Below are 19,612 nucleotides of genomic sequence, written 5' to 3'. Positions count from 1 at the left end.
GCACTATTCTTATATATGTTAGAAAAGTTTTATTAAATATGCTTTTAATTTTTTATTTAGGTTGGTGTCAAGATGAGATTTATTAATCATGAAAAATGTGATTTATATGATGACAATGGCGCTCCTACATCTGTTGCTATTGATCAAAGAGTTGAATTTCACTTTAATGCTATGTTAGATGCAGTTGCACAATGGCGAAAAGGACAGATACATGATATAAATTTATATGGTGATTATTTAATTTTCTTAATAAGTTTTTACTTTTAGTGAAATTACTTAATTATGTTATAAGAAAAATTATATGAAATAAACATTTTATTAGAATATAATTATTAATTTAAAAAAATTTTTAGTTGCTTAAACAAGTATATAAACAACTGTAGATTTTAAGGCAAATTTAAAAACAACTCTTATTATGTGGATAAGAGTTGTTTTTACTATATGATACTGTAATTCTATCTTTTTTTCCCTTTGCGATCCTTACAAAAATTTCAATACATCACTTCTTTTAACATCCAAAGGTTTTCGATGTTTTTTACCCTCTTCAGTAACTGAAAAGGGAGCAAAATTATACATCATTCTGAAATTCATTTGCAACAATAAATTAAATGATGGTTGGTATGTAGATTGAATGAGCTTTTGTTAATGGACAATGAACACATCACAGTTTTAGATTTCATATCACTATATCTGTCAATTTATTTACAACCTTGATTCTGCTCGTTATGTGATTTTTTTTTATTTAAGAATATAGAAGTGTCCACCCAATACCATAATCAGATTCTAGAACTTGCACAGGTGTTATGTTACACATCCTTTTTCTGTTATAATAATAACACTTTCGTACAACAAAGTGGTGTATTGATGGGTACACCACTTTGTTGCTGATCCAATGCTCCCTGTCAGGCGACCTATGTGAACTTGTAATATGTGCTGTAGAAAAGAAGGTCTTATCTGAATTCCTACCAAACATCGGACTATATACCAGATACATCGATGGCATTCTATAATTTGGAAAACAAAACCAGATATAGAGAAACTTCTAGAATAATTTAACACCAATTCATATGGACTAACATTAAAATTGGATCAGCACATTAATGCATCTGCACATTTTAAGACATAAATATTGATTTCAAAGAAGGATGCATTACCACTAGTGTTTACTATAAACTGGAGTATCTTCCATTCTTTATGCCAGCATGTTCCAATGACCCATTGTTATACAAAATAGCAACCTTTAGGGCATTAGCGAGATGGGTATTTATGCATTGCACTAATATGTTAGACATGAATAAAGAACTCAATCACATTTGAAAAAGTGGCAATTTCTCATGGGTACTTTAAAAAACTGTGCATAGTTTGGTGCAAAATTACATCCACAAAACAAAATTGCATTCACAATGTAATAGTGCTATATAAACACAATTAACTTAGAATGAAACTTAGATCAATCTATGAAGAAATTGAGAAGAATGTAGATGCAAAGATCACCTATGAATGTAATAGCACAGTATACCAAATATTACACACTGGGAAAGATTTGAATATATTTAAATCAGGCCCCTGGAGTATACTGTGTCCCAATTACAGACAGAAGATTTGATTGCAAACTAGTATCCATCGGTGTTACAGATAGATTCACCAATTAAAGAAGCAAAGAGCATCGATACAACATTGAAAAGAATAATCCTGTTACATTTTTAACCTAATATGCCAAGGAATTGGAGCTTGACGAAGAACAATTAATTAAATTGAACTTCAACAAAGAACATACAAGAACTCTGGAAATTCTAGAAATTTTCAAAGCAACATTAAAAAGGAACTGTATTAATCATAAAGATTGCAAGTCATTATCAGCAGCCTGGGAGTTGTGTTATGACCACCCATGCCCAAGGAGGAGATAAAATAATGACTTAATGTTAATTTTATAAAAACTAGTTATTTTATTGTTAATTTATTAATATATGGATATAAAGTAATGGTTTTTAAAAATTTTTCATATTTTTAGAAAAATTCATTTGAATTTGTTATTCAACATTCAAAAAAGAATTTTAATTAAGAATGTAAGTGAACCTAATGTAGGCCTATTAATCAGACTGGAAATGTGCATTGAAGCAGAAGGAAAAAAAACAATGTTTTCCCTCCTCCTTCAATGAAAAGATCTATAAAGAAGTATATCAAAAATGGATGAGAAGGATAAAAGACAATTTATTTTTTAAAAGTGGTATTTTTAAAGTTTATTACCATATATGTTTTTAATAAAAATCCAATTGTTTTAGGAATAGTACAACTAAAGAGTCTTTAAAAAATACAGGTACTAAACTGATGAGGAGTATGACATTTGAAATTCATTTTCTTCTAACTAATATCAATAAAGTCTAAATTCATTATTGTAGTCTCCAATGTTTCCTGTATGATAAGTCCGTAAAAAAAGTGATACTCCAAGCTTTGAATTTTGAATCTAATTTAGCTATTTTTTTGACAATATATGTAGCATATTAATATAAATATAGGCATGATCTTTTGATGATAAGTTTCATTGGGAATTTTAATGGTTCTATTTTCTTTCTCATCTAATAATAAAAGAAAGCTTTGAGAAGAAAACATCTAGATAATATTTTCTAGATTATTATGTGTATTAAGTTTTTATTTTGAAATGAACTTAGATCAAACTTTTAACTTAGAAGGTAATTTTTGTTTAACTTTTCATTACTAAAATAAGAATTAGAGTACCTTAGAAGGTACTCTAATTCTTATTTTAGTAATGAAAAGTCTTGTTACCAAGAATGCCCTTTCCGATTTAATTGATGTGATTGGAATCGTGTTTAATGCATTTAAGAGAAGACAGATATTATGTGTTTTTCACCTGTATCCTGAAAGATTTCTAGTTCGTTTTTGAGATTGTAGTACAGTCGATCCCCCTATAACACTGTTGATAATTCTGTTTTATAAGAATTCCATGTTGTATGAGTCACTTAGATTTTACAAATATGTGTGCCAGGCTGTGAATGGCTCACGTATTTGTAAAATCTAAGTGACTCGTACAACACAGAATCCCGTTTGAGAAACCCTAGCAATTACCCTACTAAACGTGATCATCACGCTGTAAACAAGGTGATGATCACATTTAGTATAGGCTACACAGGATACATTTTGTGTCATCTGCTTCCTCCATGGATAACCATGCAGACATTAATATCTACACAGATGGGTCCAAAAGCTCCCTTCATGTTGGCTCAAGTATCTCTTTCTTCCTCCAAACTGACATATTTTGTCCAAAATATGTTAGAAGGTACAGATACTTTCCACATACCTCCATCTATCAAACTGAAGATGCTGACTACCACGCTGTTCATTTGGCCACTTCACTACCAAACAAAACTCTGTCTATTAACATTTACAGTGATTCTCAGTCTGTCCTAAAAGCTCTACTAAATCCCAATTGCAATAGCAATAAAATCACATATATCCAGTACCATATTAAAAATCTTGTAAATAAGATAGCTTTTATATATTTTCCTGGCCATACTGACATACAGGAAATGAAAAAGCTGACTTTGAGGCTAAGTCAGCTGCAAAGGACACTGATTTGGACTACACTCACATCCCTCTCTCACATAGCAGCCTTAAAAATTATATTTATGACAACGCTATGCAAAAGTAGAATCAAGAATGGTTGAGCAGTAAAACTGATAGAATAACAAGACTTTATTTTCCTAGTGTTGAATGCAGGATCTCATCAACACTTAGAGATTTAGCATTTACCATATGATCTATCATTGTCCAATTTATGATCAACATATACTTATTCTGAAATTAGAAATCTTTATGTTTGGTTTCAGGTGGCCATGCCCACTAAATAAGCTTGTTCAGAAGCCACTGCTTGATGCTTTTTACAATTATGTTCAAAAACATGGAAGAAAAGACTATTTATAATTCCTAATATCTAGTTTTACATTTTAGTTTTAACTAAAAGCCAAATACTAATTTTATGTTTACTTTGTATTGTGTATTTTGGTTTATGTATTCTTAGTGTTATACCCATAGGAATGGTGCACTTATTCTAATAAAAAAAAAAAGAGAGCGAGAGAAACCACCACACGGCCTTTCTCCCATGAAAAAAAAACGTGTAGAGCATGAGTCTGGTAGCATTATTATTTTATCACGTCACACGAGATGGCTTTAGTACAACGAGCATTCTTAATAGAAATGGCCAAATTGAAGCCAAATTCAAAACTCCACCACTTAAGATCAAAAAATAAAAATGAGAATATTACATAAGATGAGATCTATTACTTTGAGTAAGAAATCCTGACCCCACCCACCCCAAAATACCTTATGTAATTTATGGACGACCCCTTAGTAGCAATTTCAAATTCTTTTTAATTTGTTGATAGATATTTCATATACTATTAAAATGAAAGTTTCTATGAAATTTTTATTCCATAGAAACTTTCATATATTCTTTATATAAACTTTTAATATATTCTGTTTAAAAGCTTCTGCTACTGTATGTAAGAAAACAATATAATCTTTGAATTTCAAAGTAAGATTTGAATATTTCTCTGCCAAAAATCTGTTTATATTTAAATATGAGCTTAACTAACTGTTATATTTATTGTATTAACTGATCAAAATAAAATATTCACTTTGTATATAAAAAATTTCTAAATGTTTATTTTCATTTTCTCAATTTCTTTAAAAATTATTTTAAAACACATTCAGTTGAAATTCTGTTTATTTTGTAAATTTTTTTTGTGTTAAAGGAGCATAAATGTTTTTATTGAAAAGAAAAAATGCATTTACTTTTTATTATTCTTGTCAAATCAATTTAATTCATTACAATTGAATAATTAAATTAAAAAATGAATTAAATGTAATTAAATATCACTTACTATTTAATAAATAATAATAAATTTATTACATGGCTTTAAAATTTCAAAAAACACATTAAGTGTTGGTCTTGAAAAAAAATCTGAATTTAAAAGTAATGAAATTTAATAGAATGATTTGAAGACATGCATATTTAGAAATTTTTATTTATTATTAATTTTTTGTAATATGAACTTTAAATATAATAATTTAATCTGACAATTTGTCATATTTAAATCTATAGACTTTTGGTAGATAAACAGTCAAATCTAGTCTTTAAAAAGGAGTATTAAATAAACTTCTGAAGTTATTTTGATTGTTTAATATAAAATTAAAAGTTTGAAGAAAATGAATTATTGTTTTTCATATGTAACATATATGAATATTCCCATCTTTTAGAGTACAAATAGTACATATGATAACAAGTAGCAGAAGGGACATTTGAGGATACTGTTGATCAGGGCACCATTTGATGTAAGATAGATCCTGTGTATATGTACATCTATTTTGGGCCCAAAACTATGTACATTATAAGTATTTCTACTAGCTTATAAACAAATAAATAACACTTCTTAATGTAGAAGATGTGGTTGCTGTATCTTCAAATTCTGTGTGTAGCATCTTTGTAATCCAAACGATAATTTTGGTAGACGATCAAACAGCAATGGTTAGAAAAACGTTGCGGTTTATTTAAAAGAACACTTTTTTAAAATTCAGATGCATTTTGGGTTGGCTTGTATTCCCAACCCCTCTTCAGTGCTGTTAAATTTACAAAAAAACAAGGTGAGTTACCTTGTTTTTCAAAATCGTCTATCAAAATTATCGTTTGCATTACAAAGACGCTACACACAGAAATAAATAACAATTTAATAATGTTTTAATGAATTTATTTATATGTTTTTAGATAAACTATTAGAAATGCACAACACTTTTCTTGAAGAAACTGCTTTAAAATTTACTGATGTAAGTAGTTTTTATGAATAATATCTTTATAAATAATTTCTTATTTTAATTTAGAAATTTAACCTTGATGTTTTTATTTTTAAATATTTTTAAAATTATGTAGAAAGAAGAAAATTTATTGCAATTTCATATTAGCAATTTAGAATATGCATGTGGAAGTAATCTTCATTTTGTATCTGCTCTTCATTGGGATCATAATGATGTTTATCCTCAGTTTGCTGGAGATCACACTATTCTTCAGTGTGGCTACATGACATTATTAGAAAGATTAATTAATGGGTTAAATATATCTTTCAAGAAAACAGTGAGTAATATAATCAAATTTATTTATAATTTCAGAACTTTAAAACTGGATCATACAAGTAATTTTAATTATTGATTTATTCTTAATAAAAAACATTTAAATTATAATTTTGTTTTTATGAATGATAGTATCTTAGTAAATAAATGTATGAAATTTAATATAATTTTGCAGATTAAAAAAATTGATTATTCTGAAGATAATGTTAAAATTACCACTGAAGAAGGAGAGAAATTCACTGCTTCTAAAGTAAGCATAAATGTTTATTATCATCAGGCATTCAATTAATATTTACTTTCAAAATAAATTAAAATTGTATATTAATTATAAAACTTTTTTTTAAACAAAAACAGGTTTTAGTTACTATTCCTTTAGCAGTATTGCAAAAAGAACAAATTGAATTTGTTCCACCTCTTCCACAAAAAAAGACTTGGGCCTTAAGGAATTTAGGTGCTGGATTAATTGAAAAGGTGATATTTTATTTGAAATTATATTTTTAATTTAAATTATATTATTAAATAAAAAATTCAAATTACATTTAAATTAATATGCTTAAATTGGTTTGTAAAAATGTTTCAGATTGTTCTTCAATTTCCAGTGAGATTTTGGGATAAAAAAATTCAAGATGCCGATTTTTTTGGTCATATCCCAACATCTGCTGAAAAACGTGGTCTTTTTTCAGTATTTTATGATCTTTCCCCTCAAAATAAAACTCTGGTAGAAATTCAAATAATAATTTATTTATATACCTCTATCATATTTTCAATGGAATTAATTTGTTTAATAATCTCTTAGGATGGAAACTGTCATGTTTTAATGTCATATGTTAGTGGTGATATGGTGTCATATATATCAGATAAAAGTGACTCTGAAATTATGGAAATGTGTATGGAAATATTAAGATCAGTATTTAATGAGGTAATCTAATTTTAAATTATTGAGAATAGTCATATGCATAAATATAATTATATATACTACAGTTATTTTTGTTTTAAAGGAAAATGTCCCTGATCCAACAGCGTGGTTTGTGACAAATTGGAGAAATGATCCATATTCACATATGGCTTATAGTTATATATGCACTGGTGGAAGTGGAGATGCTTATGACTTCTTAGCTGAAGAGTTAGATGAAAAATTATATTTTGCTGGTGAAGTAAGTTTTTAAGAAATTATTTATAATGCAGGGCATGTCCCAAAAGTAAGATACAATCTTTTATAACAATTTAATAACAAATTACATTAAAAAATTAAATTAGTTATTTCAAAGTACACAGTCTAAACCTGTAAAGTGTGAGTCATCAAGATGCTTCTTAATAGGTTCAAAAAGGTAAAAATCAGAAAGCACTAAGTCTGGACAATGTACAGGAAGTTATGATAATGCAACTTCCCGTACTGCATGTCAGACATTTCTCAGATGATGATGAAGTTAAAGATGCGGTCATGGACTTTTTCAACCCATTAATAAGTGGAGAATTTTTTCAGAAAGGAAATTTTGCTCTTGTCTCCTTCTGGGGAAAAGTGTTTAGAAAAGAATGGTAACTATGCAGAAAAATTACTTAGTCTGTGTATTTTCAAAAGACTAATTTTAATTTTTTAATGTAATTTATTATTAAATTGCTACATAAGGTTGTACCTTACATATTAGGACATACCTCATAGTTATACTAGTTATAAATACATTTTCTATTTTATTATTTCTATAGTAATTGAATGGCAAATGATATTATTAAACATAACACTATACTAAACTAAAAACACATAAACTAAAATAGAAATTTTAAATGACAAATAATATTTCCTTTCAATTTCAAAGTGAAGAAATTAAGACTTGGGGAAAAAAGTTTATTATGGAAATTTGCTGTTATGATTTTAGTTTCATTTATTAGATGTAGTTTAATTGACATTCTAAATTTCAAGTAAAATGTTATTTGCTTAGTAATAAAATCAACCATTCATTTATTAAAGTAATTCCTGATATGATTTAAAATGAACTGTTTTTCAGTATAAAAGATATTAAAAGTTGATTTAGTTGATATAATAATTCAGCAGTTAAAAACTTGAAAGATGTATGTCTTCCTAGTTAATACCAAACACATTTTTCAATGAAGAATAAAAAATTATAAATTTGTCTACCTATACAAAATGGGAAAAAAATTCTGAAACAGTTGTTAATGTGATGATATTCTTAATAAAATTTTAAAAAATTAAACTAGTGTAAATTGTTTGGTTTATATAAACAATATACAGTGGTGCCTCGTATAACGTACTGAATCTGTTCCAGGTGCACGACCGTTAAGTGAATAGTCCGTTATACGAAACGCATTTTCCCATAGAAGTACATGTTAAAACATATAATTCGTTCCGCAGCATAAAATAACCATACTGTACCATAAAAAAATGAAAATGGAGCAGTCACCAATTATGCCGGGTAGTCAGATGTTGTGAGGAGGAGGTGGAGGAACACTTTCTTCACACATTCATACAGATACAGACTTTTTACACATTGCAGCGGGTCTTTTTTTTTTATTGTTTAATCGGATTCAGATTCAGGAGAGGCTACCGGAGCTTGTGGGGTCAACTTCTCTTGTTCCATCCTTTGTATTTTCCCTGCTGGCTTCTTGAAAAACATGTCCAAGGTGGTCTGTTACTCTCTCTTCTTCAACACCTGTTGGATATGATGGGCAAGAGTGTCATTGTAGAGATCATTGATCCTGTTGGCCTCAGCTCTGTTTGGATAATGAGTGTTGGTAAACTCCTGAACCTCTCCCAATTTGACAAGGAAGTTTTTATCAACTTTCACTCCTTCTGATGATTTCTTGTATTGTTTCAATTGAAATTACTTTTCTGTTTTTTTAGAAGCCATGATTTGCACAACACTTGAATAAATGTAAATATCCTGCACTGTGTTGATGTACCTAATAAACAAGGGAGCAAGCCTAATCCCAACACTCTGTACTTCAGATATACTGATAATATATTCTAATAACACTAATTTATTATAAAAATAACATATTGTCATTGGCAACGGCAAAAGAGTGGAAACATCATTCGCACTTGTTCGTAGAAAGTCCATTGGTCGCCTCACATAACTGCCGAACGGAAAGTCCGTTGTCCGCAACCAGTTCGTCGCTTGAGTCACGTAATGGCCAGACAGAAAGTCCGTTATTCGCAGCGTACGTTATACGAGGCACCACTGTATTCTTTTCAATGATATATGATATGATAAGAAAGTAATCTCAGTAATAAATGAAATTAAACAAAAAACGCAAAGTACAGTAGACCCCCTGTAACATGGGTTCATATAGTACGGATTCGTATAAAACAGTGAAAAAATTGCGATCGTATTCGTATAAACACGCTAAAAGAGACTCGTATAATACGGTAAAACATCATCACTGACTCGTGTTGTGACAGGATTGGTCAAATCTAGACCAATAGCAGATATTGCACAAACCATTGAGCTTAAACGAGCAGCAAACCTACTAAAAACCATTTATTATTTAACAGCCATAAAAATTATATTTTTATAAATGATGTTTCCAAAGTTAAGCAAATTTTTCGCAGAAAAATAACTTATCAGGAAACACGCGCTTGCTGTTCAATGTGCCATTCTGCGACGAAAACAAGCTTAAGCAATGGCGTCGTCGAATGGTGCACACTCGGTAAGTAATCCTACAATTTTTTGTTTATAGCATAGTTTATATGGATTATTCCCAAAAAATTATATGTGTTTTGGAAATGTTGAGTCAAATTAGTCTAGAATCAATTAATTTTATGGAAGAAAACCTTTCAAACAGCCGTAATCCGTAAACTGCATACCATGTTTCCCCAAAAATAAGACAGTGTCTTATATTAATTTTTGCTCTGAAAGATGCGCTAGGTCTTATTTTCAGGGGATGCCTTATTTTTCCACGAAGAAGAATTCACATTTATTTTTGAACAAAAAAATTCCCAAGTCGAACTTAGATGAGAGTGACGTATATCTGGTCGTGTCAAACTGAACTTAAATAAAACCAAAGTAACGAACCGAAGTGAACTTATGAAGTTTCCGTGCTGGAGTGGACTTCCCACTCGTGCTTCAACTTAACCTTTTTATAGCATCGACATCAGGCTCGATGACCAATTAGTGCTTACTGAACCGTAGCACTAAGTAAATGTGATGTGGCATGATTCCCAGCCGATCAATTATCGATCACCAGCCATAACGTTATGCAAATCTGTGATTCCCAAGCCATAGTCTTATGCAAATCATGCCATGTGGCATGATTGTCTGCTGACCAATCAGTGACAGTACTTTCAAAAAGCCAACGGCCACTTTCAACCATCTGTCAATGACCGTTACCAGTAAAAAAAAAACTTTGCTAGGTCTTATATTTAGCAATTCAGCAAAACCTCTACTAGGTCTTATTTTCAGAGGATGTCTTATTTTCGGGGAAACATGGTACATGCCAGGCTGTGATTGGCTCATGTATTTAAATGACTTATACAACATGGAATGCATAAAACATGGAACCTATCTACCGTGTTATGGGGGGGTCTACTGTAATTATTTTATTAGTGCCTACTTCACAAAAAAATATTTACACAGTATTTGTATCTCATGGTATTTGCCATATTTGGTCATTAAAGTGTCATCAAAATAAAANTCAATATTAAAATCTCTTTTGAATTTTGTATTTAAACATTTAAAAAATACAGTTTATTTAAAATTTTTTAAAGCACTATTCTTATATATGTTAGAAAAGTTTTATTAAATATGCTTTTAATTTTTTATTTAGGTTGGTGTCAAGATGAGATTTATTAATCATGAAAAATGTGATTTATATGATGACAATGGCGCTCCTACATCTGTTGCTATTGATCAAAGAGTTGAATTTCACTTTAATGCTATGTTAGATGCAGTTGCACAATGGCGAAAAGGACAGATACATGATATAAATTTATATGGTGATTATTTAATTTTCTTAATAAGTTTTTACTTTTAGTGAAATTACTTAATTATGTTATAAGAAAAATTATATGAAATAAACATTTTATTAGAATATAATTATTAATTTAAAAAAATTTTTAGTTGCTTAAACAAGTATATAAACAACTGTAGATTTTAAGGCAAATTTAAAAACAACTCTTATTATGTGGATAAGAGTTGTTTTTACTATATGATACTGTAATTCTATCTTTTTTTCCCTTTGCGATCCTTACAAAAATTTCAATACATCACTTCTTTTAACATCCAAAGGTTTTCGATGTTTTTTACCCTCTTCAGTAACTGAAAAGGGAGCAAAATTATACATCATTCTGAAATTCATTTGCAACAATAAATTAAATGATGGTTGGTATGTAGATTGAATGAGCTTTTGTTAATGGACAATGAACACATCACAGTTTTAGATTTCATATCACTATATCTGTCAATTTATTTACAACCTTGATTCTGCTCGTTATGTGATTTTTTTTTATTTAAGAATATAGAAGTGTCCACCCAATACCATAATCAGATTCTAGAACTTGCACAGGTGTTATGTTACACATCCTTTTTCTGTTATAATAATAACACTTTCGTACAACAAAGTGGTGTATTGATGGGTACACCACTTTGTTGCTGATCCAATGCTCCCTGTCAGGCGACCTATGTGAACTTGTAATATGTGCTGTAGAAAAGAAGGTCTTATCTGAATTCCTACCAAACATCGGACTATATACCAGATACATCGATGGCATTCTATAATTTGGAAAACAAAACCAGATATAGAGAAACTTCTAGAATAATTTAACACCAATTCATATGGACTAACATTAAAATTGGATCAGCACATTAATGCATCTGCACATTTTAAGACATAAATATTGATTTCAAAGAAGGATGCATTACCACTAGTGTTTACTATAAACTGGAGTATCTTCCATTCTTTATGCCAGCATGTTCCAATGACCCATTGTTATACAAAATAGCAACCTTTAGGGCATTAGCGAGATGGGTATTTATGCATTGCACTAATATGTTAGACATGAATAAAGAACTCAATCACATTTGAAAAAGTGGCAATTTCTCATGGGTACTTTAAAAAACTGTGCATAGTTTGGTGCAAAATTACATCCACAAAACAAAATTGCATTCACAATGTAATAGTGCTATATAAACACAATTAACTTAGAATGAAACTTAGATCAATCTATGAAGAAATTGAGAAGAATGTAGATGCAAAGATCACCTATGAATGTAATAGCACAGTATACCAAATATTACACACTGGGAAAGATTTGAATATATTTAAATCAGGCCCCTGGAGTATACTGTGTCCCAATTACAGACAGAAGATTTGATTGCAAACTAGTATCCATCGGTGTTACAGATAGATTCACCAATTAAAGAAGCAAAGAGCATCGATACAACATTGAAAAGAATAATCCTGTTACATTTTTAACCTAATATGCCAAGGAATTGGAGCTTGACGAAGAACAATTAATTAAATTGAACTTCAACAAAGAACATACAAGAACTCTGGAAATTCTAGAAATTTTCAAAGCAACATTAAAAAGGAACTGTATTAATCATAAAGATTGCAAGTCATTATCAGCAGCCTGGGAGTTGTGTTATGACCACCCATGCCCAAGGAGGAGATAAAATAATGACTTAATGTTAATTTTATAAAAACTAGTTATTTTATTGTTAATTTATTAATATATGGATATAAAGTAATGGTTTTTAAAAATTTTTCATATTTTTAGAAAAATTCATTTGAATTTGTTATTCAACATTCAAAAAAGAATTTTAATTAAGAATGTAAGTGAACCTAATGTAGGCCTATTAATCAGACTGGAAATGTGCATTGAAGCAGAAGGAAAAAAAACAATGTTTTCCCTCCTCCTTCAATGAAAAGATCTATAAAGAAGTATATCAAAAATGGATGAGAAGGATAAAAGACAATTTATTTTTTAAAAGTGGTATTTTTAAAGTTTATTACCATATATGTTTTTAATAAAAATCCAATTGTTTTAGGAATAGTACAACTAAAGAGTCTTTAAAAAATACAGGTACTAAACTGATGAGGAGTATGACATTTGAAATTCATTTTCTTCTAACTAATATCAATAAAGTCTAAATTCATTATTGTAGTCTCCAATGTTTCCTGTATGATAAGTCCGTAAAAAAAGTGATACTCCAAGCTTTGAATTTTGAATCTAATTTAGCTATTTTTTTGACAATATATGTAGCATATTAATATAAATATAGGCATGATCTTTTGATGATAAGTTTCATTGGGAATTTTAATGGTTCTATTTTCTTTCTCATCTAATAATAAAAGAAAGCTTTGAGAAGAAAACATCTAGATAATATTTTCTAGATTATTATGTGTATTAAGTTTTTATTTTGAAATGAACTTAGATCAAACTTTTAACTTAGAAGGTAATTTTTGTTTAACTTTTCATTACTAAAATAAGAATTAGAGTACCTTAGAAGGTACTCTAATTCTTATTTTAGTAATGAAAAGTCTTGTTACCAAGAATGCCCTTTCCGATTTAATTGATGTGATTGGAATCGTGTTTAATGCATTTAAGAGAAGACAGATATTATGTGTTTTTCACCTGTATCCTGAAAGATTTCTAGTTCGTTTTTGAGATTGTAGTACAGTCGATCCCCCTATAACACTGTTGATAATTCTGTTTTATAAGAATTCCATGTTGTATGAGTCACTTAGATTTTACAAATATGTGTGCCAGGCTGTGAATGGCTCACGTATTTGTAAAATCTAAGTGACTCGTACAACACAGAATCCCGTTTGAGAAACCCTAGCAATTACCCTACTAAACGTGATCATCACGCTGTAAACAAGGTGATGATCACATTTAGTATAGGCTACACAGGATACATTTTGTGTCATCTGCTTCCTCCATGGATAACCATGCAGACATTAATATCTACACAGATGGGTCCAAAAGCTCCCTTCATGTTGGCTCAAGTATCTCTTTCTTCCTCCAAACTGACATATTTTGTCCAAAATATGTTAGAAGGTACAGATACTTTCCACATACCTCCATCTATCAAACTGAAGATGCTGACTACCACGCTGTTCATTTGGCCACTTCACTACCAAACAAAACTCTGTCTATTAACATTTACAGTGATTCTCAGTCTGTCCTAAAAGCTCTACTAAATCCCAATTGCAATAGCAATAAAATCACATATATCCAGTACCATATTAAAAATCTTGTAAATAAGATAGCTTTTATATATTTTCCTGGCCATACTGACATACAGGAAATGAAAAAGCTGACTTTGAGGCTAAGTCAGCTGCAAAGGACACTGATTTGGACTACACTCACATCCCTCTCTCACATAGCAGCCTTAAAAATTATATTTATGACAACGCTATGCAAAAGTAGAATCAAGAATGGTTGAGCAGTAAAACTGATAGAATAACAAGACTTTATTTTCCTAGTGTTGAATGCAGGATCTCATCAACACTTAGAGATTTAGCATTTACCATATGATCTATCATTGTCCAATTTATGATCAACATATACTTATTCTGAAATTAGAAATCTTTATGTTTGGTTTCAGGTGGCCATGCCCACTAAATAAGCTTGTTCAGAAGCCACTGCTTGATGCTTTTTACAATTATGTTCAAAAAACATGGAAGAAAAGACTATTTATAATTCCTAATATCTAGTTTTACATTTTAGTTTTAACTAAAAGCCAAATACTAATTTTATGTTTACTTTGTATTGTGTATTTTGGTTTATGTATTCTTAGTGTTATACCCATAGGAATGGTGCACTTATTCTAATAAAAAAAAAAAGAGAGCGAGAGAAACCACCACACGGCCTTTCTCCCATGAAAAAAAAACGTGTAGAGCATGAGTCTGGTAGCATTATTATTTTATCACGTCACACGAGATGGCTTTAGTACAACGAGCATTCTTAATAGAAATGGCCAAATTGAAGCCAAATTCAAAACTCCACCACTTAAGATCAAAAAATAAAAATGAGAATATTACATAAGATGAGATCTATTACTTTGAGTAAGAAATCCTGACCCCACCCACCCCAAAATACCTTATGTAATTTATGGACGACCCCTTAGTAGCAATTTCAAATTCTTTTTAATTTGTTGATAGATATTTCATATACTATTAAAATGAAAGTTTCTATGAAATTTTTATTCCATAGAAACTTTCATATATTCTTTATATAAACTTTTAATATATTCTGTTTAAAAGCTTCTGCTACTGTATGTAAGAAAACAATATAATCTTTGAATTTCAAAGTAAGATTTGAATATTTCTCTGCCAAAAATCTGTTTATATTTAAATATGAGCTTAACTAACTGTTATATTTATTGTATTAACTGATCAAAATAAAATATTCACTTTGTATATAAAAAATTTCTAAATGTTTATTTTCATTTTCTCAATTTCTTTAAAAATTATTTTAAAACACATTCAGTTGAAATTCTGTTTATTTTGTAAATTTTTTTTGTGTTAAAGGAGCATAAATGTTTTTATTGAAAAGAAAAAATGCATTTACTTTTTATTATTCTTGTCAAATCAATTTAATTCATTACAATTGAATAATTAAATTAAAAAATGAATTAAATGTAATTAAATATCACTTACTATTTAATAAATAATAATAAATTTATTACATGGCTTTAAAATTTCAAAAAACACATTAAGTGTTGGTCTTGAAAAAAAATCTGAATTTAAAAGTAATGAAATTTAATAGAATGATTTGAAGACATGCATATTTAGAAATTTTTATTTATTATTAATTTTTTGTAATATGAACTTTAAATATAATAATTTAATCTGACAATTTGTCATATTTAAATCTATAGACTTTTGGTAGATAAACAGTCAAATCTAGTCTTTAAAAAGGAGTATTAAATAAACTTCTGAAGTTATTTTGATTGTTTAATATAAAATTAAAAGTTTGAAGAAAATGAATTATTGTTTTTCATATGTAACATATATGAATATTCCCATCTTTTAGAGTACAAATAGTACATATGATAACAAGTAGCAGAAGGGGCATTTGAGGATACTGTTGATCAGGGCACCATTTGATGTAAGATAGATCCTGTGTATATGTACATCTATTTTGGGCCCAAAACTATGTACATTATAAGTATTTCTACTAGCTTATAAACAAATAAATAACACTTCTTAATGTAGAAGATGTGGTTGCTGTATCTTCAAATTCTGTGTGTAGCATCTTTGTAATCCAAACGATAATTTTGGTAGACGATCAAACAGCAATGGTTAGAAAAACGTTGCGGTTTATTTAAAAGAACACTTTTTTAAAATTCAGATGCATTTTGGGTTGGCTTGTATTCCCAACCCCTCTTCAGTGCTGTTAAATTTACAAAAAAACAAGGTGAGTTACCTTGTTTTTCAAAATCGTCTATCAAAATTATCGTTTGCATTACAAAGACGCTACACACAGAAATAAATAACAATTTAATAATGTTTTAATGAATTTATTTATATGTTTTTAGATAAACTATTAGAAATGCACAACACTTTTCTTGAAGAAACTGCTTTAAAATTTACTGATGTAAGTAGTTTTTATGAATAATATCTTTATAAATAATTTCTTATTTTAATTTAGAAATTTAACCTTGATGTTTTTATTTTTAAATATTTTTAAAATTATGTAGAAAGAAGAAAATTTATTGCAATTTCATATTAGCAATTTAGAATATGCATGTGGAAGTAATCTTCATTTTGTATCTGCTCTTCATTGGGATCATAATGATGTTTATCCTCAGTTTGCTGGAGATCACACTATTCTTCAGTGTGGCTACATGACATTATTAGAAAGATTAATTAATGGGTTAAATATATCTTTCAAGAAAACAGTGAGTAATATAATCAAATTTATTTATAATTTCAGAACTTTAAAACTGGATCATACAAGTAATTTTAATTATTGATTTATTCTTAATAAAAAACATTTAAATTATAATTTTGTTTTTATGAATGATAATATCTTAGTAAATAAATGTATGAAATTTAATATAATTTTGCAGATTAAAAAAATTGATTATTCTGAAGATAATGTTAAAATTACCACTGAAGAAGGAGAGCAATTCACTGCTTCTAAAGTAAGCATAAATGTTTATTATCATCAGGCATTCAATTAATATTTACTTTCAAAATAAATTAAAATTGTATATTAATTATAAAACTTTTTTTTAAACAAAAACAGGTTTTAGTTACTATTCCTTTAGCAGTATTGCAAAAAGAACAAATTGAATTTGTTCCACCTCTTCCACAAAAAAAGACTTGGGCCTTAAGGAATTTAGGTGCTGGATTAATTGAAAAGGTGATATTTTATTTGAAATTATATTTTTAATTTAAATTATATTATTAAATAAAAAATTCAAATTACATTTAAATTAATATGCTTAAATTGGTTTGTAAAAATGTTTCAGATTGTTCTTCAATTTCCAGTGAGATTTTGGGATAAAAAAATTCAAGATGCCGATTTTTTTGGTCATATCCCAACATCTGCTGAAAAACGTGGTCTTTTTTCAGTATTTTATGATCTTTCCCCTCAAAATAAAACTCTGGTAGAAATTCAAATAATAATTTATTTATATACCTCTATCATATTTTCAATGGAATTAATTTGTTTAATAATCTCTTAGGATGGAAACTGTCATGTTTTAATGTCATATGTTAGTGGTGATATGGTGTCATATATATCAGATAAAAGTGACTCTGAAATTATGGAAATGTGTATGGAAATATTAAGATCAGTATTTAATGAGGTAATCTAATTTTAAATTATTGAGAATAGTCATATGCATAAATATAATTATATATACTACAGTTATTTTTGTTTTAAAGGAAAATGTCCCTGATCCAACAGCGTGGTTTGTGACAAATTGGAGAAATGATCCATATTCACATATGGCTTATAGTTATATATGCACTGGTGGAAGTGGAGATGCTTATGACTTCTTAGCTGAAGAGTTAGATGAAAAATTATATTTTGCTGGTGAAGTAAGTTTTTAAGAAATTATTTATAATGCAGGGCATGTCCCAAAAGTAAGATACAATCTTTTATAACAATTTAATAACAAATTACATTAAAAAATTAAATTAGTTATTTCAAAGTACACAGTCTAAACCTGTAAAGTGTGAGTCATCAAGATGCTTCTTAATAGGTTCAAAAAGGTAAAAATCAGAAAGCACTAAGTCTGGACAATGTACAGGAAGTTATGATAATGCAACTTCCCGTACTGCATGTCAGACATTTCTCAGATGATGATGAAGTTAAAGATGCGGTCATGGACTTTTTCAACCCATTAATAAGTGGAGAATTTTTTCAGAAAGGAAATTTTGCTCTTGTCTCCTTCTGGGGAAAAGTGTTTAGAAAAGAATGGTAACTATGCAGAAAAATTACTTAGTCTGTGTATTTTCAAAAGACTAATTTTAATTTTTTAATGTAATTTATTATTAAATTGCTACATAAGGTTGTACCTTACATATTAGGACATACCTCATAGTTATACTAGTTATAAATACATTTTCTATTTTATTATTTCTATAGTAATTGAATGGCAAATGATATTATTAAACATAACACTATACTAAACTAAAAACACATAAACTAAAATAGAAATTTTAAATGACAAATAATATTTCCTTTCAATTTCAAAGTGAAGAAATTAAGACTTGGGGAAAAAAGTTTATTATGGAAATTTGCTGTTATGATTTTAGTTTCATTTATTAGATGTAGTTTAATTGACATTCTAAATTTCAAGTAAAATGTTATTTGCTTAGTAATAAAATCAACCATTCATTTATTAAAGTAATTCCTGATATGATTTAAAATGAACTGTTTTTCAGTATAAAAGATATTAAAAGTTGATTTAGTTGATATAATAATTCAGCAGTTAAAAACTTGAAAGATGTATGTCTTCCTAGTTAATACCAAACACATTTTTCAATGAAGAATAAAAAATTATAAATTTGTCTACCTATACAAAATGGGAAAAAAATTCTGAAACAGTTGTTAATGTGATGATATTCTTAATAAAATTTTAAAAAATTAAACTAGTGTAAATTGTTTGGTTTATATAAACAATATACAGTGGTGCCTCGTATAACGTACTGAATCTGTTCCAGGTGCACGACCGTTAAGTGAATAGTCCGTTATACGAAACGCATTTTCCCATAGAAGTACATGTTAAAACATATAATTCGTTCCGCAGCATAAAATAACCATACTGTACCATAAAAAATGAAAATGGAGCAGACACCAATTATGCCGGGTAGTCAGATGTTGTGAGGAGGAGGTGGAAGAACACTTTCTTTACACATTCATACAGATACAGACTTTTTACACATTGCAGCGGGTCTTTTTTTATTGTTTTTTAATCGGAGTCAGATTCAGGAGAGGCTACCGGAACTTGCAGGGTCAACTTCTCTTGTTCCATCCTTTGTTTTTTGCCCGCTGGCT

General features: G+C 28.8%; 2 protein-coding genes across 2 annotated transcripts in view; both read left to right on the top strand.

The window, feature by feature from the left end:
* Nucleotides 1–7,678, top strand: part of LOC111631135 (lysine-specific histone demethylase 1B-like) — a 48,848-nt gene extending 41,170 nt beyond the window's left edge. Inside the window, exons 12-20 of the mRNA XM_023375336.1 lie at nt 61–229; nt 5,780–5,838; nt 5,942–6,142; nt 6,314–6,388; nt 6,493–6,609; nt 6,719–6,856; nt 6,935–7,057; nt 7,137–7,287; nt 7,467–7,678. Coding sequence (XP_023231104.1) covers nt 61–229; nt 5,780–5,838; nt 5,942–6,142; nt 6,314–6,388; nt 6,493–6,609; nt 6,719–6,856; nt 6,935–7,057; nt 7,137–7,287; nt 7,467–7,678 — 1,245 coding nt within the window. The remainder of the gene's footprint in view (nt 1–60; nt 230–5,779; nt 5,839–5,941; nt 6,143–6,313; nt 6,389–6,492; nt 6,610–6,718; nt 6,857–6,934; nt 7,058–7,136; nt 7,288–7,466) is intronic.
* A 3,243-nt stretch (nt 7,679–10,921) lies between these two features.
* LOC111631143 (lysine-specific histone demethylase 1B-like) overlaps nt 10,922–19,612 on the top strand; it is a 12,386-nt gene continuing 3,695 nt past the window's right edge. The window contains exons 1-8 of the mRNA XM_023375344.1: nt 10,922–11,086; nt 16,638–16,696; nt 16,800–17,000; nt 17,172–17,246; nt 17,351–17,467; nt 17,577–17,714; nt 17,793–17,915; nt 17,995–18,150. Coding sequence (XP_023231112.1) covers nt 10,930–11,086; nt 16,638–16,696; nt 16,800–17,000; nt 17,172–17,246; nt 17,351–17,467; nt 17,577–17,714; nt 17,793–17,915; nt 17,995–18,150 — 1,026 coding nt within the window. The 5' untranslated portion in view covers nt 10,922–10,929. The remainder of the gene's footprint in view (nt 11,087–16,637; nt 16,697–16,799; nt 17,001–17,171; nt 17,247–17,350; nt 17,468–17,576; nt 17,715–17,792; nt 17,916–17,994; nt 18,151–19,612) is intronic.

This window comes from Centruroides sculpturatus, unplaced genomic scaffold, assembly GCF_000671375.1.
Source record: "Centruroides sculpturatus isolate CEXI.00-Female unplaced genomic scaffold, Cexi_2.0 scaffold632, whole genome shotgun sequence".
Lineage (NCBI taxonomy): Eukaryota > Metazoa > Arthropoda > Arachnida > Scorpiones > Buthidae > Centruroides > Centruroides sculpturatus.
The sequence above is the reverse complement of the archived record's forward strand: the minus strand, read 5'-3'. Positions and strand labels throughout refer to the sequence as shown.